Source organism: Talpa occidentalis, unplaced genomic scaffold (genome assembly GCF_014898055.3).
Source record: "Talpa occidentalis isolate TD23 unplaced genomic scaffold, MPIMG_talOcc4v2.1 talOcc4.16, whole genome shotgun sequence".
NCBI lineage: Eukaryota > Metazoa > Chordata > Mammalia > Eulipotyphla > Talpidae > Talpa > Talpa occidentalis.
This window is the reverse complement of record NW_023601653.1, coordinates 76,915,311-76,937,775: the sequence shown is the minus strand read 5'-3', so window position 1 is coordinate 76,937,775 and position 22,465 is coordinate 76,915,311. Positions and strand designations below refer to the sequence as shown.

At 59.0% G+C, this 22,465-nt stretch overlaps 2 protein-coding genes and 1 long non-coding RNA gene across 3 annotated transcripts; 1 reads left to right on the top strand and 2 right to left on the bottom strand.

The window, feature by feature from the left end:
* Positions 1-3,824: 3,824 nt before the first annotated feature.
* Positions 3,825-8,144, bottom strand: AQP5 (aquaporin 5). The gene is made up of 4 exons (XM_037514699.2): positions 7,726-8,144; positions 6,460-6,624; positions 5,702-5,785; positions 3,825-4,948 (listed from the first exon to the last, which is right to left on the bottom strand). The coding sequence occupies exons 1-4, from the start codon at positions 8,086-8,088 to the stop codon at positions 4,763-4,765; spliced, it is 798 nt and encodes a 265-aa protein (XP_037370596.1). The 5' UTR covers positions 8,089-8,144; the 3' UTR covers positions 3,825-4,762.
* An 8,051-nt stretch (positions 8,145-16,195) lies between these two features.
* On the bottom strand, positions 16,196-20,937 carry AQP2 (aquaporin 2). Its single transcript, XM_037515365.1, has 4 exons — positions 20,508-20,937; positions 17,467-17,631; positions 17,046-17,126; positions 16,196-16,406 (listed from the first exon to the last, which is right to left on the bottom strand). Exons 1-4 carry the CDS (start codon positions 20,865-20,867, stop codon positions 16,197-16,199), a joined length of 816 nt encoding a protein of 271 aa, XP_037371262.1. The 5' UTR covers positions 20,868-20,937; the 3' UTR covers position 16,196.
* Positions 16,622-21,442, top strand: LOC119248406 (uncharacterized). The gene is made up of 3 exons (XR_005125921.2): positions 16,622-16,763; positions 17,440-17,645; positions 21,278-21,442. It is a non-coding gene; the product is annotated as an uncharacterized LOC119248406 (long non-coding RNA).
* Positions 21,443-22,465: the final 1,023 nt, after the last annotated feature.

The following is a 22,465-nucleotide window of genomic DNA, read 5'->3' as shown; positions in this document are numbered from 1 at the left end:
GCAGGCCTGGACTCAGGCATGTAGAGGAAGGTGCTCTCCCGTCGTCCATCCGCCCCTTTACTGGTCAGGTAGAATGTTGGTTGTTTCCCCAAATGAACTCCTGAGCCCTGTGCGTGCTCAGTTTGACACGCCTTCCCTTCTTGTCTCTCTTTCAAACCTGCTCAAGTCCAATTCCTCCAGGAAGCCTGCCCTGGTTTCCCTCTCCGGTAGAACCAGGCAACTTCACAGAGAAGTTGGCTCCAGCAAAGGCCATGGCGTGGCCTCCTCAGGGCTCCCTGCTGCATGCACGCTGCTGGGCTGGCTGGAATAAAGGCGTCTCTCAATACACACTACAGAATGAAGCAGTGTGGCTGCAGGGCAGAGTGAGGGCTGCTGGCCATGAGGATGGCCACCCCTGCAGAGGGACAGCTGTGAGGTCTGGGCTGGGCAGGAGCTGCTTGCTGCCCAGGCTGCACCAGGACAAGGGGCGCTGGTGGCCCCAAGGCCCAGAGCGTGGAGTGAGCGGTGGCCCTTGTCACCAGCTGGTTTGGGGCAGAGCCTCCTGGGGACACGTATCTGGCCTGGGACAAGGTCCTTCGTCCCCGGAGGGCAGGTGGGCATTGGCCAGGGCTGCTGCCGCTCCACCCAGCACCTCCCTGACCCAGCCAGTCCCGGGCTCAAGTGCCAAGTTTTGAGGTCACATATTGCTTAGAAGCATTTTGCCAAAGCCCCACACTTGACTGCCTACAGTTGCCTGTCAGGTGGCTGTGCACTCTTGAGACAGGAGGGGTCCCTGGACAGGGACAGGGACAAGACGGGAATCAAGGACAAACATTCTGCAAGAATTTTACTAATCCCACGGCCTGGCAAACAAGAATCGGCAAGCAAACCTGGTGACTGTAAGCCCAGACACCTGCTGCCGTAAATGTCCTTGGCTCATTTCCCCCCGCCGCCCCCCCTTTACTAATTTCCCTCAGCCTGGGCATTTTTGAGCTATTTTCCCACAGTTTATCAAGTTGGATGCTCTGAGGAAAAGGAGTTTAGAGGCCCAGAAGGAAAAAGGAGTCTCAGACCTTAAGACCAGACTGGCTCAACCTGCAGGTGCCGGCACTTGGCCTCCATGACACGTTCACCTTGGAGGTGACAGCCCTCACAGCTGTCCCTCTGCAGGGGTGGCCATCCTCATGGCCAGCAGCCCTCACTCTGCCCTGCAGCCACACTGCTTCATTCTGTAGTGTGTATTGAGAGACGCCTTTATTCCAGCCAGCCCAGCAGCGTGCATGCAGCAGGGAGCCCTGAGGAGGCCACGCCACGGCCTTTGCTGGAGCCAACTTCTCTGTGAAGTTCACCTTGGAGGCCCGCTGGACCCCCAAGCTGCAGCCGATTAGGCCAAGTCCACTCTCCTTGCTTCCTCTTTTAATTCCTTTGTTCTCAAACCCCAGTTCTAAAACCTACACAGACCCCACAGCCCCAGCGCCTCCCCATCTCTCTCATGCCCAGAGTCCTCTTTCCTGCTCTTTTGCTAACCCAAAAACCCTGGTTCTGGCCTGCCCTCGCCAGCGTCTGTGGGGCCCTCTTTTCAGTCTTGACCAGAGGGTCACAAGAGCCCTTCCCCAAGGCAGGAGCGGAACCCTCAGCCTGGCCCTCCAACTCCTGGCAAGTGGAGCCTGCTGGCTGCTCGGCTGTTCTGTGGGGGAGGCTGGGATGGACCCTAAGGGGCCCTGGGACCGTGCCCTTGTCTGGCGACGCTCTCACCCTCCCAGGAGTCTCTGCGCTCCCCAGACGGCGGGGCGGGCACCCCTGCGTGGAGGGGTGTGCGTCTGTGAGCTTGTATGACGGTCTGTGTCTGGGCCAGGAGGGTCGGGGAGCCAGAGGGAGGCGGAGAGAGGAAGGAACCGGGAGAGGAGCGGAAGGAGGGTAAAACTTGACAAAGGGAGGGTCCAGGCAGCTTCCCTCACATCACGTTGATGCCCAGATGCGGTCGTGTGGGGCCTCACCCACACCTGGCGGAGGAAGCTGAGCTCCGCAAGGGTGCGCGGGCGCAGGCCCTCCCCGCTGTCCCTCTGGACCGCCGGCCCCGTCCGTTCTGGCCTGGACCCCCAGTCCTGCTCCACCCCTGCGCCATGTGGCCTTGTCCACCTTCCTGCCTGGCGCGAACTGGCAGCCCTGGCAGCGGGCAGGGGAAGAAGGAAGCCTCCTAAGGAGCACGGAGGCTCTTCTGGGTTTCGTCCTCGGTGGGGGTCGGGGGGTCGGGGGGTGCGTGGGGGGCGGAGGGGGGGTGGGGGGTGACTGCGCGCGTGTGCGCTCGGCCTCGTGTCCGCAGGGGCGCGGAGCCCGGCTCCCGGGTGGGGGCCAGAGCCGTCCTGGGAGAGAGCGGGGCGGGGGTGCGCTCCGCGCACACTTGGGGGGGCAGTCCGTGCCAGCAGCCGCGGCCCCGGGTACACCTGAAGGTCAGCGCGGAGGCGCGGGGCTGGCGAGGGCGCGCTCCACGCGTCGGCCCCGACCCGGGCCCCGCGGCCGCCGGCCAGACGCCGGGCACAGCGCCCCCTGCCGGACCGCGGGCCGCCGCGACCCCGCTCAAAGCCCGAGGGGACCCCGGCCCCCGGCGGCCGCTGCCCCCGCCCCGAGCGTCTCCTCCGCCCCCGGTTCACCTGGCAGAGACGGGGGCCGGGCCGCCGGCGGGAGGGGAGCGCAACCTCCCGCCATGGCTGTGCACGGAGGCCGAGCCGGGCCCCGCTCTCCGCTGCGCGCCCTCGGGGACTGCGGTCGGCGTGGACTCGGGGTGCAGGAGACCCAGACCCGAAAGGCTGCCCTTTGCCCCTTCACCCCCTCCCCGCCGGCCGCAGTCCAGACCCGGGGCTTGGGGAAGAGGTGGGGGGGGCGGCAGCAGCCTCGGATTAGGTGGACGAGGGCGCCCCCTGCTGGCCGGAGCCGGCACGGACGGCCCAGCGGGCGGCGGGCCCGGCTCCTTTGCCGCGACCCTGCGGCCTCGCAGCCGCCGAGGTGTTCGCTTAGCCCGACGCGGGCCGTGCCGGGGCGGCGGCAGCCCCCGCTCACAGACGCTCAAGCTTAGAGGAGGGCTGGGGCACTGCCCCCCTCACCCCTAGCCTCGGGGACTGACCTCGCCGGCCAGGTCTGTGGCGTCTCCCAAGCCCTCTAGCCCATCCCTGGGCCCCTCTTTGAGGTAAAGCTGAGGAGAGGCCAATGCCGGGAGAAGCAGAAGCTCAGATTCCACACTCAGGAGCACAGACGCCCAGAACTGGGGTGTGCTGGTGTCCTGGGGGTGTCTGTGCTGGCTTTTCCCTGTAGTTTGCTGGGTTGTCCTGGCACACAGAGTCCCGTCACCCTGGCCACACGCCCCGAGGGGGATGCGCGCGGCCCCCCTCTTCAGAGGCGGGGATTGGAACTCAAAGCGTTACCCAACCTTGTGCAGCAAGATGTGGATTGGGGTCTTCGGCTCCGACCGACTCAGACGCCTTCCCGCGCCCAGGGGTGTCCTGAGAGGCAGACTTCCCCCCGCCGCCCCCAGCGCACCCTCACAGCTGCCTCCTCCCCTCTCTCCTGCGATCCGCAGCAACCTTGCGAGGGAGCCATTTTTAAGCCTCACTTTATAGTTCAAGAGATGGGGGCTCCGTGAATTTAAGGAGGACCCCTAAAAAGTATCAGTAAGAGCGGGAAAGAGCAGGAAAGGGCAGAGCTACGGGCCCGGGGAGGAGACGTGAGGGTGCCGTGGGCAGCGGCAGCAGACGGGATCCAGGGAAGAGTCCGGCTCTTCATCCAGTGTGGCTTCAGTGGGGGTGTGTGTGTGGGGGGGTGTCTGCTCCCACGGAGCAAGCTCCCAACTTGGCACCATTTTGGAACACAAGGGTGTCCGGGACTGTGCCTCCTCCCTGATGACAGACCTGGCTGGTCACCCTCTTGGCATCTCAAGGGGCTGCTGGTTCATTTCTCCTCCACCCTGCATGGCACACCCTGGCACTGGTGCCAGGCCCTCCTCTTGTGGCTGGGACTTGACATAGCTAAAGTGGGAGGGGCGAGCAGGTGGATGACAAAGGGAAGGGGACAGCCCCTCCTTCTCTGCTCCCACTGCCCCCTCTTGACTTCCAGCTGTTTCTGTACTCCTCTCCTCCATCTCTCCCCGCCCACATCTCTGACTCTCGGCCTCCCCTGGCCTCAGCTTCCCTGTCTTTCTACAGAGAGCCTAGGGGACCATGGGGGAGGGTGTGGGATGGTGAAGAGGAGAGAGAGGCGATGAACCAGAGGGTCCCAAGGAGAAGCTTCTGGAGACAGATGCAGAACGTGAATGTCAGTGATTTATTGGGAAGCCCCCACCCCAAACACCAGCAGTCCTACCCCAGAAACCAGAAATAAATAAGGTGGTTTTCAATCACCCGGGCTGTGTCCCTCCTAAGGAGCTTGGGGGAGGGCTAGCCTCTGCTGTCCGAGGGACAGGGGTCCATCTGCCTCTTGAGGAGGTGGGGAGGGTGGGGGGAGCACACTGCAGGACATCCCTTTCCGGCCTGGCCCTGGGGCAGCCTGCAGATATGGCACGGTGGTCACAGTCCCTGAGGTCTCACCTCACTCGGCAGCCTGTCCTGTCCCAGAGAGACCCCTCCCCCCAGCCCCCAGCCCCTGGCTCCCATCCCTAACTGCAGCCTGGGGAGCCAGCACCGTCTCCCCAGCCCAGAGGACCCAGCTGAGGGGGGAGGAAGCGTTGCTCTGCTATTTTTCTCGTCCCCCCTGTGGTTCGGCGGCTGAGGGGCTGGCCCATGTCTGACTCCGGTCAGTGGGCTGTCAGCTCCATGGTCTTCTTCCGCTCCTCCCGGTGCTCCTCCCAGTCCTCCTCGGGCTCGTACGTGCCCTTGACAACAGCCACGCGCTCACTCATGCTCAGAGAGTTGGGGAAGAGCAGGTAGAAGTAGAGGATGGCCGCCAGGGCAGCTCCCACGATGGGCCCCACCCAGAAGACCTGGTGGAGACAGGGCAGCGGGTCAGGGGGCAGTGCCACAGGCCTCAGAGAAAGACCTCCCCAGCCCCAGAGGACAGGCCCACGAGCCCTCAAAGGAGCAGACATGTAACTTCCAAGTCTCCAGAGGGAAAGACTTCCTCTCACCCTGCGAACGGATAGGCTGACACCCCAGTCCCCAGTGACAAGGGCATGAATCTCAGACACCCCGAGCCTCAAAGGCAACAGACAGACAGATCTCCAGAGGAACAGATTTCCTCCAAGTGCACCCCAAAGAAAGACAAATGAACTTCCAGAAAACAGACAGAGCCTTAGAGAACGCCTCTCCCTCCCACGCAGGGATGGGGGCACCATGGGGAGAGGCCGTGAACTCTCAACGGAGGTCACAGCTTGTCCAGAGGGACAGACCACGGGAAGGGAGCTGCTTCCACTGTTGTAAGTAAAACATCAGAGAGGACAGATCTCTGACCCTCAGAGACCAACACAGGGGCACAGCTCCCCTTCCCTAGAAGGAGAGACACACACAGCCGCCCCGTCCCAACCAGCGACCCTGTTCCTGGGGGCTCAGTCCCTCCAACCCTACCTTTGCCCTTGCTCGCCTGCATCCCATCCCTACTTCCCCACCACTGCCCCCTGAGCCCACCCCCAAGATTCTGGGCCCCAGCATCCAGAAAGACCATTTAGCTACTGGCTTCGATGGGCTGGCCTGGGTTTCCGGACCCTCACTGCCGGGGGGCCAGGGAGGCACAGACTCACCCAGTGTGCGGGGCTGAACCGCTTCATGACCACGGCAGGCCCGAAGGAGCGGGCTGGGTTCATGGAGCAGCCGGTGAAGTAGATCTGGACAGAGAGGAAGGTGGTGAGGAAGGCAACACACTTGTCCTCTCCCAGAGCAGCCCGGATTCTCCCTGGGTCACATATCAGTCCAGGGACTCAGCCAGGTCGCAATTCAAGTCTCCTGACCTTGAATTCCTAGGCCGAGACCCCCTCTCTCGGCGGGTCCCCAGGCACCGGTCCTCTTCCTCTGTCCTGAGCTTGGACTCGATTTCCTGCTCTACCTCAGTGCCCACTTACTCCTGGCTTTCCTCGAACTATCAAATGTTTGGAGGGCTCTGGCCTCCCTGGTGGCCCAGGGGTTACATCTCAGTGCTATCACCGCTTCTCCCTGAGTTCAATCCCCAGCCAGGGAGCTGACCCACATGGGGCAGCAGACCTCTCCTGTCTCGCCCGCTGCTCCCCTCAGCAGTGGATTTCAGTAGATCCGCCTGTTCTGCTCCCCACCCTGTCTCTGGCGAATCCTCTCACGCCCACCCCCACCCCACACGTCTGGCCTGTAACCCAGTTCCACACAAAATAAATAAGGTTTGGGGTGCTCAAGTCTGGGCCAGAATCTAACAGTCCCACTCTAGACCTTAACTGTGGGGTTTGTTGGTCTGGAGAGGTTCTCCTTTGGGGTTCCCATTATTTGCCCTGAGGCTCTCCCCGCCACCCCAGCTGAATGGCACGCCACTCACCCCCACAAGGTGGCCCAGTGTGACGGACAGGCCAATGGACAGAGCAGGGGAGCCCACAGGCCCCGTGCGGCGGGAGTCGGTGGAGGAGAAGATGCAGAGGGCCAGCTGGAAGGTCAGAATCAGCTCCACCACCACAGCCTGCCCCGGCGTCGTGTTGTTATTGAGCTGCAAGCAGAGGCTGGGTTAGGACCCCTGCCTTCTTCTGGCTCTATATCCAGGGCCTTGGGGGATGTGGGTTTTGGCCTCCAAGGACACTGAGAACCTGAGCACCTGGGAGCTAAGCCCTGTGCACGTCACACCAGGGAGGTCATTTTCCAATGAGACCAAACACGGTGTGCACAAAGCTTGGGGCCCAGACCTGTGGTGGGAGGATCCATGTGAGGAGAGCTTTTCCTGGACACAGTCCTGTCAACAGCTCTACCTGGTCCCCAACCCCCACAAACTGGAATTTACCCTCCCTCCGATGGGCAGCTGCCCAGTTTGCCTGCTGTACCCCCAGCCCGCCTCCCGCCCGTGCCTGACCTGCTGCCAGAGCCAACCTCAAACCCGTCTCTCCAGTGGGGCTGACTCACGGCTTGACAATGGCCGAGAAAATCCTCCTCTGTGTTTGATTAATGAACCCAGTTTTCATGAGAGATGGGGCCGATTCTGGGGCTGGGGTGGGGGGAAGGGGCAGGGGCCAGGAGCAAGAACAAAATATTTAACAGAGGCCCTGCACTGGCCCTGAGTTAGGGGGTGCACATGTGTGGGTTCTAAATGCAACCCCCTTGACACCTGCAGTGGGGTTATGACCACATCCATGTAATGGCTACGAAAATAAGATCTAGGGGGACCGGGTCTGCCCAGCCAGATCATCACTCATCTCTTTGTGGTGGTTCCGTGAAACCTCTCCCCCTGGGAGCCGAGAACGGGGTGAGGGTCGGAGAGGAAGGCAGAACGCAGAGGTGAGAATGGAGACGAGAGAGATGTCTCAGGTAAGAGACAGCACCCCGGGCGGGTCGTGCGGGGAGGCAGTAGGTGCCAGGACAGAAGCCAGGACAGAAGGCAGGACGGCAGCAGGAGGCCGGGAGCGGTCCCATATGGACCGGGGAGCAGGCGGAGGGCGGCACCCTGCTGGAGTTGGCTTTCCGATCACAGGAGGATCCTCTTCCTGGCAAAGGTGTGCACAGGCCCACTCTGTGGCACCCATTCTTGGGGTATGGGGACCTGGTCCCCAGGACACCCCAGGGGCCCTGCCCCCTCCCACCCCCCCCACTGGGCACTCACCGCGTTGACAGCCAGATTGCCCCGGGCATTGAGCGGAGCCAGCCCGTACAGGATGCCCGCGCCCGCGATGGCGCCCACCAGCTGGGCCGCCACGTAGAAGGCGGCGCGGAGCAGGGAGATCTGGTTGCCCACAAGGAGGGCCAGCGTGATGGCGGGGTTGATGTGGCCGCCGCTCACGGGCCCCAGCGCCTGGGCCAGGGTGCCGATGGCCAGCCCAAAGGCCAGCGAGATCTGCAGGATGGTGGGCAGCGCCGAGGGCCACTTGAGGGCCGAGCCGAGGCCGAAGAAGACGAAGATGAGGGTGGCCAGGAACTCGGCGAACACGGCCTTGAGGAAGGCCACGGAGCACACCTCCTTCTTCATGCTGGCGCCCGGGGCCCGGCGGCGGCCGCGGCGGGGGGCGCCCGTCGGGGCGGCGGGGGCGCGCGGGGTCGGCCTCCCGGGGGCTGCGCGCGCGTCGGCGCCCACTGCGCGGCTGGCGGCCTGGCGCGGGCCCGGCGGGGGCGCGCTATATAGAGGGCGGGCGCCCCGGAGCGGGCCGGCGGCGGGGGGGCAGGGGGCGGCTCCCGCGCCCGGGGGCCAGCGCGGCGCGCGGGAGGGACCTCGGCGGCCGCCGGGAGCGCCCAGCCGCCCCGGGCCGGGGGCGCCCCCGCGCCGCGCCCGCCCCCCCGCCGGGAGGGCCGCCGGCGCGCGCGGGACACGTGACCCGGGCCGCGGTGTAGACCGGCCCGGGCGCCGGGGGCCCGCGCATGGTGCGCGCCGGAGGCTCCCGCGCCCGGCTCCCGCGAGCCCCGCCGGGCCCCGACGCCCGTCCTGCCGACCTCGGGGCGGGGGCCCCTGCCGGGCCTGGGTTCCGTCAGAAGTCTCTTCCTTTTTTCCTCTTGGGGCCTGGGTCCAGCGCGTCCTTTTCCTCCTGCGACCCGGGCATCCTGACCTGTCCCCAGTCAGGCCTGCAGGGCTCTGCGCCCCGGGAGGCTGCGCCGCTCGGCTCCCCGCGGCCGCTGCGGGGGCGGACGGCCGGGCTGGGCCGTGCGGGGCGGTACGCGCCGTCTGGCCTCTCCCGGTCCGGCCAGGCGGGCCTCTGGGGTTGGAAAAGTGGGCATCGTGCCAGCCTGCCCCGCGCTTGGCAGTCCCCCCACGCCCAGCAGCCGGGCCGGGCAGCGCGCTTCTCTTGGGGGATCCCAGTGAGTCCCCAAAATGGGTGGGAGCCAGGAATTTATCTTGTCCATAGGACAGGAGGGGAGGGCAAGAGCGGGTTGGGTTCTGTTTGGGGTCAAGAAAAAGGCCTTGGGCCGGGGAGTAGGAGGGGGTCAGAGTGGGGTGCACTGAGGGTGCAGGCGCAGCACCGACATCCTAAGTCCAGTGTTGACCTCCCCTGGAGCACGAGTCTTTCTCCTACTCTGTTACCCCACTCCCCCTGCCGGGGAGGTTGAAAAAACATTTTTTTTTTTAAGATTTATTTTTCATTTACTTATGCATACAAGAGCTGGGGTGCAGGCCAGAGGTGGGGGGGTGAGAGGATTCACCAGAGACAGAGTGGGGAGCAGAACAGGCAGACTGACCGAAGTACACTGCTGAGGGGAGCAGCAGGGGAGACCGGAGAGGTCTGCGGCGCCCAGGGGTCAGCTCGCTGGCAGGGGATGGAACTCAGGCTGCAGTGGCTGGAAGTAGCTTAATAGCACCGAGACTGTAACCCCTGCACCACCAGGGAGCCCCCACCCCTCTGGCAATCTTGCTGCCGCTCTTTCTTCCCCTTAGTCTCTTTCTCCATACCCTGTCTTTTGGTCTCTCTCTCTCTCTCTCTCTCTCTCTCTCTCCCCCTCACTTCCTTCTCTGTGTTTCTTTGTCTCTCTCATTTCAGAATCAATCAGTCTCCGAGGCTCTTTCTCTCCATCCATCTCTTTTTTTCAATTTCCCTGTTGTTACCTCCCTGCCCCCCAGTCTGGGCCTTAGTCTCTCTGTCTCATCCTCTGTTCGTCTTTCAGTATCTGTTTCAGGATTCCCATCTTTTTAAATTTCTGCGACTTTTCGTTGTTGTCTGTCTTTATCTCCCTCTCTTACATGTGGTCTTGTCCGGTCTAGTCTCCCCACCCTAGGACTGGGCAATATTTTCTCCAGTTCCCAACCTGTTTCCTCCTGTCCTGGCTCCTTCCCTCTGAGCTCCCAGCCTCTCTCCACCTGCCCCTCCCCACCCCCAGGTTAGGCACGTCGGGAATGAGGCTGGAGGACCCTTCAGGGCTTGGAGGAAGGGCTGACCGGTCCCAATGATCCCAGGAGTGGATCTACACTAGGGACAACCCCCCACCCACCAGCAAGACGTGTCCTTGGGAAGTACTTAACACGGTGCCTGGCATGGAGTAAGTTTTAGTAAAGTTTCTTCCTGTTAGGACTGATTTAAAAAGTCCCCTGAGGGCTCTGTGGGGCTCAGCTGGAGGGTGCAGCAGCGGGAGAGAACAGGTGTCTCTTCTGTGAGTCTACAGGCAGGGGCTAAGGGGAGGGCCCCGGAGGGAAGCCAAGGGCCTGGCTCTGAACTCGGTGGCAGCTAAGAGGCCAAAGAAAACAGGGACCAAAGAAAACCCCGCTATTGTTCCTGCTCCGGTTTCCTGCTGGAGCCACTCACCCCCCCCCACCCCCCCACCCTGCAGCTCTCCTCTTAAGGCACGAGGTCTGTCTGCCCTTTCTGCTACCAGAGAGCATCGTGGAGGCAGCAGCTAGGTACAGGACTGTCCCCTGGGCCTGGGCTCAGGGTTCTGGCCGGCCTGGCCCAGACTGGAGCAATGATCTTAAGGATGCCAAAGGCCTTTGAGGGCCAGGCCCCTCGCTGTAGAACTTGCCCGCACCTGCACCTTTCCACCTTCTCTTCCAGGCACCGTCTTCATGAATTCCCACATCTCCAACTCCATGGTCGTGGAGGGATTTGGCAGTGCTCACAGGAGACTGGGCCCCCAAGGTCTGAGCCCGACTCTTGCCAGTTAGCAAAGGGCTTTGGTCTCCACTGTGTGACTAAATTCTCAGCTAAGGAAACCCAGACCCGGAGGTTACCACCTTGCGCAGGATCACACTGTGACCTCAGTTGGGATCCACAGGCAGCAGGAGTGGGCTTGGTGGAGCTGAAACTTAGCTGATCTAAGTTTCTCAGAGGAGGCAGCGGATTACATTTCTGAGGCTGGTGTTTGGGGCCATTCCTGGAATTATCTTTTTTTTTTTTTTTTGTAGAGGCATGTTTATTTATTTATTTATTTGTTTGTTTGTTTGTTTGTCTGTTTTGTTTATACAAGCACTGGGTACAGTCAGAAGCGCGGGAGGGTGAGAGAATTCACCAGAGCCAGAGCGGGGAGCAGAGCAGGTAGAAGGACCGAAGTACACTGCTGAGGGGAGCAGCGGGCGGCAGGAGAGGTCTGCGCGCCATGTGGGACCCTCCTCCGGTGGCCGGCGAGCAGCCGGGGATCGAACCAGCGCTGCAGAGGCCGCGGGCAGCTTCGCAACCCAGCGCTCAATGGCTGCACCACCGGGGAGGCCCAATTCCTGGAATTATCTTTGGCCTCAGCACTTGGGCACTGCTCTGCCAGACTCCAAGGAATGCTTCCCTGGTAACTTTCTGGGTTGGAAGATGAGTCTCCCCATTTGTGGCAGGGGGAATTGGACTCCTTGAGGCATTCTCTTCTCCCCTGATATGGGAACCCCTGTTTTTCCGGGAGCAATGAAGTGTTGGGGGTAGAAATAGTAGGGTAATTGGCAGCAGGTGATACCCCAGAGGCTATCCCCAGTATTGGGGATGAGTTATTTATTCATTCATTCCAAAAGATTTATTGAGCAGTTGCTATGTACCGGGCACTGTTCTAGGCACTGGTGATACAGCCATGAGCTAGCAGGAAACATCTCTGCCTTATGGAATTAATGTTCCAGTGAAAGGAGATGGACAACAAACAACAGATGTATATAAATTACACAGTACAATAGAATGTGGTAAGAGCTATGGAAAAATAGAATTTTTTTGAGATTTTATTTTATAGATATATATTTATTACATCATCCTTCATTTTTGTACATTGTATGATTTCCCCGTGAAATTCCCACCACCAATTCACCCGTGCTCCATCACCACAGTCCTTTGTGCTCTTCCCACCCCTGTCCTGATCCCTCTCCTTCTCCTCCCCTACAGAATGTCTCTGGTCTATGGTTGCCTGTTGATTTTGATTTTTACTTTATTATAGTTATTTTTTCTTCCTGAGCCCTTACTTGGTTCCTCCTATAAGTGAAACCACCTGATGTTTTTTTCTTTCTGGCTTATTTCATTGAGCATAATCCCGGCTCCATCCATGTTGCTGCAAATGGCATACATTTATCCTTTTTGATTGCTGAGTAATATTCCATTGTATATATATGTGTGTGTGTGTGTGTGTGTATATATATATATATATATATATATATATATATACCACATCTTGATCCAGTCATGTAAAATAGAATATGTTAAGGGGATCTGGACATGTTGGGGTAGGAGTGGAGGTTCTTTGAAATTTTAAATAGAGTGTCAGTGTAGGTCTTGTTGAGACATCTGAGCCAGACTTGAAGTGGAGAGGGAAAGAACCATCTATATATGCATGGTTCTTTCCCTCTCCACTTCAAGTGGGGGCCTCCCAGGTGGCTCAGGCGGTTGAGCGCCACACTGTGAAGCTGTCCACAGCCTCTGCAGTACGGGTTCTATCCCTGCCACCGGCGAGAATCCCACATGGCGAAGCAGACCTCTCCTGTCTCGCCCACTGCTCCCCTCAGCAGTGTATTTCGTCAGTCTGCCTGTTCTGTTCCCCACTCTGTCTCTGGTGAATCTTCTCACCCTCCCACGCATCTAGCCTGTACCCCGGTTCTTTTTTTTTTTTTACCCCAGTTCTTGTATAAAAATAAATAAATCTTAAAAAAAAAAAAAAGAAAAGAACCATGCTTATATCTAGGGGGAAAACATTCCAGGCAGCAGAACAGCCAACATTGCTTGTTGTTGGAGCACAGCGAACAAGGGAAAAATAAGGAGGTGCAGACAGAGGTGGTGAAGAGGGACAGACTTTGAAAGGACTACAGACTTCACCTGAGAGAAAGTGGAATTGCTGAGGGGAGGTCTGGGGTGGACTGCGGGTTTTTAATAACCCCCTCTGCTGCTGGCTTGAGAAAAGACCAGGAGACAGCAGGGGTAGAAGTGGGAGCAGGGAGACCATCAGGCATCTGTCACAGGAACCCAGGGAGAGATGATGGTGGCTTGGAGCTGAGTGGGGGCTGAAGGTGAGTGACTGGATTCTGGCCAGTGGAGCTCACATGGGTGAGAATCAGGAGTCAAAGATGGAGTTGCTATCAGCTGAGATGAGGAGGACCGTGGGAGGGGTAGATTTGGGGGGAAGAACAGGAAATCCTTTTGGATATGTTGAATGTTGAGGTATTTTGTTGTCTAAGACCCTGGAGGTCCCCCCACCCTGACTTCCCAGCAGGGTGCGACAGCCAGCAAGAGGCGCCCCTGAGGGCTGTTCTGTGCGCTCTCTGAGGTGACTCAGGCCTTCTCCACAATGCCACCTGCACCACGAGCTAGGATGCTCTTTTTGGCCAGGTTGGCAGTGGGAATATGCCACCACAGGCCTCCCAGTTGAGCTTCCTAGTCAGTGTTGAAATCCCCTCTGCAAACCATTCCTGATGGCAGCTCTGGGGTTCTCGTGACATGCTGGAGACCCAGACTGTCTTCTGGCAGCTTGGACTGCAGTGACTATTCTCTGAATTGTGGAAGACACACCACTTACTGGCAAATGAGCATTTATTAAGAGCTTACTACATGCAGAGCACTGTGCTGGGGCCGCTAGAAAGGAGAATTCTATCCCCAAACCAGAGGAAGCCCTGCCCCCAAAGTAGTCTCTCTGGGATATTTGCACAGATACAGAAACACAGCATAAAGACATAAAAGAACATCAAAGCAACTTGCAGGTGCAAAGTCATCTGGCACAAAGTAGGAGTATGGGAGTAGATGTGCTGGGCCCCGGGGGTCAGACAGTTTCCCTCCAGCTCAGAGCTTTCTCTGTCCCCAGCTTGAGAACCCGGAGGTCCCTCCACCTGCCTCCATTTGGTTGGGGTGTATCTGAACGCCACCCTCTTATAGGCTGGGTGCTCTTCAAGGGCAGAAACCAACCCCATGTTCTTGGTCATTTTCACCCCACGCTCACAGCCCTCTCCTGGGCCCTGTGCCACAAGGCAGTGGGTTCAGCTGGACAGGCCAGCTGTGTGCTCAAGCTCCCACTGGGGCGCTCAGGCCCAGGACTGGCCTCAGCATAGACCTGCTCTCTTCTGACCTTTGAGTGAGGACCGTGGGATTTCAATTAAGAAGGCCTGAGAGAGTTTACGTTTTGGCTCCACTATACAGAGCTGCCTGACTTTAGACCAGCCTCTTCACCTCAATTTCTAAATCTATAACAAGAGAAGAACAGCATTTACCTGCCTGTCTCACAGGGTTGGGAGATCATCACAGGAGATGACAAGGGAGTACTTTGCAAACAGTAAGACCCTGCGTGGCTGGCGCCTTTGTCTGCCCTAACCTGCCTGGTGTTCTAGGAGAATTAGATAAACTAAAGCATGTCAAGCACGGAGGCAGGGACACACATGAGAGGCTCCACAGGTGTTAGTGCCCCTCCATCCTATCACTTTGGATGCCGCTTTGACCTCTGTCCTGCATGACTCAAATCTGGGCAATCTGGGCTGGAAGTCGTGGGGGCCTGACATTGTTTTGGGGGAGATATGGGATAACTAGGGAGAGGGTGAGAGGACGGAAGGGAGGGAATAGCCAGGGCACACTGAGGGTGGGAGAGGTTAAGAGCCTGGAGGGGCATGGGGCCAACCCCTAACGCATCTCCTTCGCCCTCCTCTTCTTTGACCACCCACTAATGGAGGTAAAGGAGGCTGGGGGTCAGGCCCCTTCTACATTCACCCCCCGGGAAGAGGAATAATGAAATGATCCTAATAATGCGTGATAATGGCATGAGGAATTACAGTTCACACAGCATCTTTACGTGCATCATCTCACTTAATCCCATTTAATCTCATTTGAGAACCATTACACTGGCCTGGAAATTTAGAGGCCTGGACTCCACACACAGACCTGCCTCGGCGTGGACGAGTCTTCTCTGCTCCTGCGAGTGAGTGGCTGGCTGTCCCCCATAGCCGAAGGGAGGGAGCGCTGAGACTGGGGGGAGAAAGGGGGAGGAGGGAACAGATCCTGGGAGGAAGAACTGCTGCCTGGGGAGGGGGCCCAGCAGGTGGGCTGGGTGACGGCAGGGTGTTGCCTGGTGCCTGTGGCTGCGTGCCTAAGTGCCTTGCCCTGCCAGCCAGAGGTGTGTGCCGGGTGAGAGGGCTCACTTGCGAAACTGAGTGTCTCCTTTCAAGAAGTGTCTAGTTGCAAATCTCCCCCTCTCCCGAGACAAAGGCCAGGGGCCTACAAAGGGCTTTTGTTTTCTCTGCCACAGTGGGAGGCTAATCTCTGGGTCTGGAGCCCCCTGGAGATGGGAGGTAGTGTGCACACACGTGTGGCATGGGCACACACACAGGTGTGCACACACTTATGTCTGCTTCCGCCTTTAGAGAGGTTTTCCCTTAGGGCTGAAGGAGGCCCTTGGTCACCCAACCCTCCTTTTCATCTCAGAGGCCACTTCGGAGGGAGCCCCTTTCTGGTTAACACCTCTCTGCCTCTTGGAATGGGTTCTGGCAAGTCTTGGGGCCCAGCTCTGCAGCTTGGGGGAATTTCCAGGCGGGGAGGGGCATGTTTGGGTACCAGGGCCTGCCCTCCAGCCCTGTCACAGTGGCCTCCAGGCAGCCCTTCCCTTCTCCTTGAGGCTCCGGGGGTGCCTGGCAACAAGGTCTCATCCAAGGCAAAGGATGTGGATGTACTGCAGCGTGGGGGGCGGGGTGTGGACGGTCGCCAGCAGGTGCACACACTGGCACTGGCACACCTGTGCGCACACACTGGCTCACGACCCAGCGCTTGGGGACAGAGGGGCACTGGGGGGTGAGCACGCTCGCAGCGCACCCTTGCAAAACCTGATGCCCAGAGCCCCCCAAGGGAGGGGTCCGTATACCTCCCTCCCACCCCATCCAGTTCTCGAGCCTTCCTCTGCGGGGCGCCCCCCCTCCCCAGCTCCACCCGAGTCCCCAGTCCCCAGAAAACCCAGAAGGGTCCCCAGTTGGCCGCCTCCGGCCCGCTCCGCGGAGGGCAGCTGCCAGGCTCGCCGCCCCTCCCGCTGTGGCTTCCGCCTGGCGCGCAGCGCTGGCCGCACCCGGGCTTGTCCTGGACGTGGCGGCCGCTCCGGGGGCGGCGAGCTCGGACCTGGGGAGAAGCGGGGCCAGGGGCGGGGCGGGCGCTCGCGGGTGGCGGGGGGCCGCGGCCGCAGGCGGTGCCCCCGAGTTCCCCCGAGCGAGCCTCGGTGCCGGGGCCCTCGAGGCCGGCGCGCTCAGGCCTTGCTGGCCCGGGGCAGGCTCTGCGGCGAGTGCAGCTCCACCGACTGGCGCCGCCGCGCCTCGCGCTCCTCCCAGTCGACGTCGGGCTCCAGGCCCTTCAGCACCGCCAGGCGCTCCGACAGGCTCTTGGCGGGCGGGAACAGCACGTAGTTGTAGAGGAGGGAGCCCAGGATGGCGCCGACCAGGGGTCCGATCCAGAAGACCTGGGGGCGAGCAGAGAGGGGGCTCGCGGGCCGGAGGGGGGCGCGCGCCGGACGCGCCCCGCGCCCCACCTGCTGCTGGACAGCGGCCTCCAGGGTCGTCCACGCGAGCAGAGGCGCGCTCGGGCAATGAGTCGGGACAGCCCCGCGCGCGGTCGGGAGAACTTGTTCGTGTCGAGGCGAAGGCCGTGATGAGCGAGTTCCTCCCCCTCCGAGCCTCAGTTTCCCTTCGTTAGAATAATACCTCCCTCCTAGGGTTGTCGTGGAAACCAGATGCGTTGCTATGGGCAACCCTTCGGATAAAGCCTAACGCAAGCCAAGCACTAGGCGAGTCCTGACTGACACAGTTGCTGTTGCCCGGTAAATAGAACCATTTCTCTGCTGCTCCGAGGCACTGGCTTATGCCGGAACCTCACAACCCTTCCAAAAAGCCAGTAAGGGGAGAATTGGGATCCCCACTTACAGAGGTGGAAGCTGAGTCCTTAGCATCAGACCTGAAGGGTGGAAGCTAGGGCTCCCCACGTGGAGGAGGAGGTGGGGGGCGCTGGGGACATGGCTGCTGAGCACCCACCCCGCTCTCGTCCAGTCCTTGCTGACGTGGGTTTTTAGGAGACAGAAAGGCAGGGGGGTTTCGGCCATTACCCAGTGGTCATCAAACTTTCCCGTGACGACGGCAGGACCCAGGGATCGGGCGGGATTCATGGAGCAGCCAGTGTAGTGGATCTACAACAGGAGGCGGGAGGGAAGGGCCAGGAGGTGAGGACAGGCCGGGGCATCCTGCTCCCCCTTTCCAGGGCCTGACCTCAGCTTAAAGGGAATCCACATGCTGGACAATTAAGTCCACGTTGTATTTATAGACTGCTGTAGTCATTTGAGACTGTCCCTCTGGGGTATGTGGGCATCAAACCCTCTGGGGTGCGCCCATGTGTCTGTGTGTTGGGAGTCTTTGCATCTGTCACTTTTGGGGGTATATCTCTCTCTAGAGTGGTCCGTGTATGTGTTTCTTTAGAAGTTCTGTGTGTCTGTCTCTCTCGAGAGGCTGGAACCAGTGACCATGACCTACCCCGAGGAGGTGGCCCAGAGCCACAGAGAAACCGATGGAGAGGGCAGGGGTGCCCAGGTTGTCTCCACGCCGCTCGTCGGTGGAGGCAAAGATGCAGAGCACCAGCTGCAGGGTCAGGAAGAGCTCCACGGTCACGGCCTGGCCAGCTGTCGTGTTGTTGCTCAGCTGGGGACAGAGGGGTGAGTAGGGGACCACTGAGCATGCTCCCTGGCCCTCTGTCATCAGAGCTCCAGAGAGACCTCCAGGTCTGGAGCCCTGGGCTCACCCATTGCCTTAGTCCAAACTACTGATAGCTTTTTTCTGGGCTGGGTCCAATGGTAGGGGGTGGACCTAGGACTGCCCATGGTCCCCAGGTCAAGGTAGGGAAAATGTCCGTTTGATTTGGGACCTGGGGGGGTGAGCCTGCAATAGGAGAGGAAGAAGATGCTGAGCTTCGGGGGTGCCTGTTTCCTGAAGAATATAAAGAGAAGAAGTTTGATCGCAGCAGGAAGCTTTAGACCAGGTAACAGGAAGACCTTCCTCTCTACCTGGGCCATAAGGCACTGGCGCAATGAGGTTCCTGTGCTCTCTCTTCCTGTGGCCCAAGGTCTCCCAGGGACAGGATCTAGGAACATGGGGCTTTCCTCTAACCTTTGCCTGTTCCCTTTGACCTTACCTGTTCCCCACTGTGAGTCAGACCTTGACTTTGCCCTGTGGAGTTGCTCCCTGAATATCCTGTGGGGGTTGGGAGTGGGTACTGGAGCCCTGTGAAATGCCTCCATTCGCATGTGGAGTGCCCACGTTCCCAGCAGACCCTGCCTTGGGTAACAAGAGAATTTAGGCCCCAGCAAAGGGGTGATTTCACAACTGGGCCGCACCCAGCACTGGATTTCTCTCTGGGTTTTGTCATACTGTACCCTACACCCTGCCCTCTGGGGCTGGGCACTGCACCGGGCGAAGCCGTGATAGCTCTCAGCTCCCACACTCTTCTGTGCCCTCAGCCCCCGCTCCCAGGTCCTAGTCGTTGGGTTGGCACCCTTTTGTCTCTCTGGGGTCTAACTGTAGTCCAGCCTGTTGACCAGTGTCAGAGTCTCCAGTAGAAAGCAGGGAAAAGAGTTTCAAAGGCAAACGCCTTAGCGCTTCTGACTTGCCATGGATCCTGTTTTCTTGGGACTCAGTTTGTCCTTCTGTATCAAAAGATTCCAGAGAACTGTGTGGGGCCTGGAAATGACAAGGGCAGAAGCCCAGCTCCACTCCTGTTGGTAAATGGCTACGGTACAGCCGTGGGGCCTGTGACACAGTAGAGCTCTGGGTTTATTTCCAGGTGCTGACATTTCCTGGTTCTGTGGGGGAATTGAATTGTGGGCCTCAATTTACCACTCTGGGTAGAGGGATCACGGAATTCACCTTATAGTGCTGTCCCAAGGTGCTCTCTGGCCTGGCACAGAGCAGGTGTACGTCAGTGGTAAGCACCTGGTGGGCAGGCTGTGCTTTCCAGGGACCTTGGAGGACACCTCGGTCGGCTCTGAGGGTCCTGTAACTCTGTCTAGCCCCAGGACAAGTCAGTCCCCTGCTGTCCCATTCCAGCCAGGCGGCTTCTCCCAGTTCCTCAAGATGGTGAATGCTGAGCAATTACTTGGGGGAAACTTTCCTCCCCTTCTGAGGACTTCAGTCAACTGTGAAATGATGGGACAGAAGGACTGAGTGTCCCCACAGCCTCTCAGAACTCCCTCTACCCTGCTACTAGGGGAGGTTTCCCCGGCCACACATTCTGAGACTTTCTTGGCATGTCAGGAAGTTCCTCTTCCAGTCTAACTGAACCTCTCCTTGCCGCAAACTTCATTCTCAATGGAAATGGCCACACTCCTCAGCCTGTCCCCGACCAAGATTAATCTTGCTTTTTCTCAGTCCTGCACCCCTGGCTTCATCACATTTTCCATTTTGAAGAAGAGAGAAGTTCCCCAGTTGGGCATCTCTGCCCCTCCCATGAGGAAGGCCCCTGTGCAGAGGATGGATGTGGCCATGGAGACCAGAAGACTCTTCAGACTCAGCTGAGCTCTTCCTCAGCGGAGCAGGGATAGAGCAGGCCCAGGGATGGACACAGGAGGTACTTGCTGTCCTGACCTGGGGCCTGGGGTGGGGGTGGAGGGGGAGTTGTGGGAGGAGACACAGATCATCTCTCCCCATTCACACCCTCAAATCTCAGACCTTGCATAGCCCCTGGAAAGATGAGATGTGCAGGGGGAGGGGCTGTGACATCACCCCAGTACCAGTTAGCCATCATGCCACATCACCATCACCAGCAGCTAGCTTACCCGCCCTGGGGGCCTCTCCAGGGTCTGGCGAGACCCTGCCCCCTCTGCTTTCCCCTGGGTTCTGCTGTGTTCCCTGTTATTGACAAACTGAAGAACGTTTGGCCCATCATCTCTCTCTCTGAGTCTCAGTTTCCTTGTTTGCAAGACAAAGCTCAGGGAGGTGTTAGTCAGGTAGAAAGGTGACAGGTTTTACAGTCAAACCTGGGTGGAAAAACTGTCTGACTTGGATCCCCTCTCTGAGTCCCAGCTCCCATATCTTTAAGAAACGGATGTGCCATCCCTACATCGCAGGACTGCTGTGAGGAGCACCCCGTGATACTCGCAGTAGATACCGAAGAGACGTAGGGTCCTTCTTTCTCCTAAAAGATCCTTGGATTCCTGGGGTTCCTCGCAACTCAGAAAGCAGGTCTGCTGTGGGACCCTGTCCTCTGCCGAGCTCCAGTCCAGTCCTCACTATAATGCAGGCATCAAGTTACCAGAAACCTTGATGCTGTTTTTCCCTCGGTGAAGCTCAAGGCAGAAGGTACTAGAAGCCCTGTGGAAATCCTGCCTGCACTTTGACATGATTGCTCCCCCACCAGACTCTCCGGGGCTGTGTTCCTGCTCCAGCATCTCTCTTCCTCTCCTTCTCTCCCTCCCTTCCTCCCTGCTGGTCTCCCTCCGCACTCTCACCCAGACCCCACCCCTCTCATCTCATCCTTTGAAAGCACTCCCTTCCCCTGGAAAGGACTGGGTCTGGCTACTCACTGCATTGATGGCCAGGTCCCCTCGGACGTCTGAGGGTGTGACTTCATGGAGCAGCGCAGCTCCTGCCACAGCCCCCAGCAGCTGGGCAGCCACGTAGAAGGCAGCTCGGAGAAAGGAGACGTGGCAGCCCACCAAGCAGGCCACAGTCACCGCGGGGTTGATGTGGGCCCCACTGATGTGACCCAGAGCCTGCACCAAGGTCCCGATAGCCAGGCCAAAGGCCATGGCAATCTGCAGCACAGAGGGCAGGCTTTGTTGCCAGTTGAGGGCTGAGCCAAGGCCAAAGAAGACAAAGATAAGTGTGGCCAGGAACTCTGCAAACACAGCCCTGGAAAAGGCTATTGACCGGAGTTCCCACATGCTGTGGAGCCCTCTGCGGACTCGCCCAGGGGTCTTAGCAGGAGGAAGCTAGTAGACTCTCTCTCTCTCTCTCTCTTTCAGCCATGAACATTTATAGGCTCCTTTCATCCTGGGTTGGACACATGGGGTAGGAGGACTTTAGCCAATGCCTCTACCTCCTGCCGTGCACCCCACCCCTGCCCACCCGCATGCCTATCACCCCATCTTGGCCTTCACAGCTGACTAATGTTCCCTATTAATGAGCTCCAGATAAGGACTGACGTCCCTGGGTTTTCCGTGTTTGTTCCCTTGGTTACCCCAGGATTGTGCCTTAGGGCTTCCCTTCACCCCCACAGTTTCTGGAAATGGAAATCTCTGTAGGGGATTGTGTCAAACCCTCTCTCACTAACTCAAACTGTTGGCTTCCACAGGGGCAACACCTCACCCAAAAACTGACCAAGAGAGAGGTTAGCACGATCCCTTCCAGTGACCGGGAAGTTCTTCCTATTGTCTGGCCTCCAGTTATTGCCTTTGAAGAGGCTGGAAAACATCCGGTTGACTTGTGACGAACCTTCCAAGAGTAAAGTTTTGGCTCTTCTGTGCTTGCTTTCTTGCAGTCAGTTACCCATGAGGTATAAAACTTCTCTTCCTCCTGGAGCCCCAGTCAAGCATACCTGGAGGTGAGGGTGGGTTCATTGTCTTTGGGACTCTGCCCCGGGGTGGTGGAGTCAACCTAGGGTCGACTGAGGAAGCTAAGGGCTTCCATTCCGGCCTCACCCTGGCCCACTTCTGGACTTAGCCTTTTTGTCTGTCTCTATGTAAAGGGGATAAAGAACCTGCCTCCTGGGATTGGGGCTCGGATTCAATAAAATAGTGTATAGAAAGTACTCAGAGGGCTTCCCTGGTGGTGCAGGGGGCTGAGCTCAGTGCTGTGAGGCTGTCCGCGGCCCTTGCGGCACGAGTTTGATCCCCAGCCGGCTGGGGAGCAACCCACATGGCACAGCAGACCTCTCCTGTCTCGCCTGCTGCTCCCCTCAGCAGTTATGTTTCCGTACATCTGCCTGTTCTGCTCCTGGCTCTCTCTGGTGAATCTTCTCAACCCCCGCGACTCTGGCTGTACCCCACTTCTGAAAAAAAAGAAAGAAGAAAGTACTCAGAGCCATGCCTGGCATACAGCAACCTTTCAATTAAGATCCACTACTATGGGGGCCTCCCCTGGTGTTGCAGGCGGTTGAGCCCCGCACTCTGAAGCTGTCTGCAGCCTCTGCAGTGCGGGTTCGATCCCGGGTGGCTGGGGAGAATCCCACATGGCGCCGCAGACCTCTCCAGTCTCACCCGCTGCTCCCCTCAGCAGTGTATTTTGTCAGTCTGCCTGTTCTGTTCCCCACTCTGGCTCTGGTGAATCCTCTCACCCTCCTGCGCATCTGGCCTGTACCCCAGTTCTTGTATAAATAAATCTTTTTTTTTAAAGATTTATTTATTTATACAAGCACTGGGTACAGTCAGAAGCGTGGGAGGGCAAGAGATTTCACCAGAGCCAGAGCAGGGAGCAGAGCAGACAGACGAAATACACTGCTGAGGGGAGCAGCAGGCGTGGCAGGAGAGGTCTGCACGCCATA

What these genes read in the sequence shown, in the direction of transcription:
- AQP5 (XM_037514699.2), bottom strand. Translation starts at nt 8,088, where the DNA reads ATGAAGAAGGAGGTGTGCTCCGTGGCCTTCCTCAAGGCCGTGTTCGCC. An exon ending in GCAATCTGGCTGTCAACGCG is followed by an intron (nt 6,625 to 7,725) that starts GTGAGTGCCCAG and finishes CTCTGCTTGCAG; the next exon opens with CTCAATAACAACACGACGCC. An exon ending in GGTTCAGCCCCGCACACTGG is followed by an intron (nt 4,949 to 5,701) that starts GTGAGTCTGTGC and finishes TGTCTCCACCAG; the next exon opens with GTCTTCTGGGTGGGGCCCAT.
- AQP2 (XM_037515365.1), bottom strand. Translation starts at nt 20,867, where the DNA reads ATGTGGGAACTCCGGTCAATAGCCTTTTCCAGGGCTGTGTTTGCAGAG. An exon ending in GGGACCTGGCCATCAATGCA is followed by an intron (nt 17,632 to 20,507) that starts GTGAGTAGCCAG and finishes CTCTGTCCCCAG; the next exon opens with CTGAGCAACAACACGACAGC. An exon ending in CTCTGGGCCACCTCCTCGGG is followed by an intron (nt 17,127 to 17,466) that starts GTAGGTCATGGT and finishes CTCCTGTTGTAG; the next exon opens with ATCCACTACACTGGCTGCTC.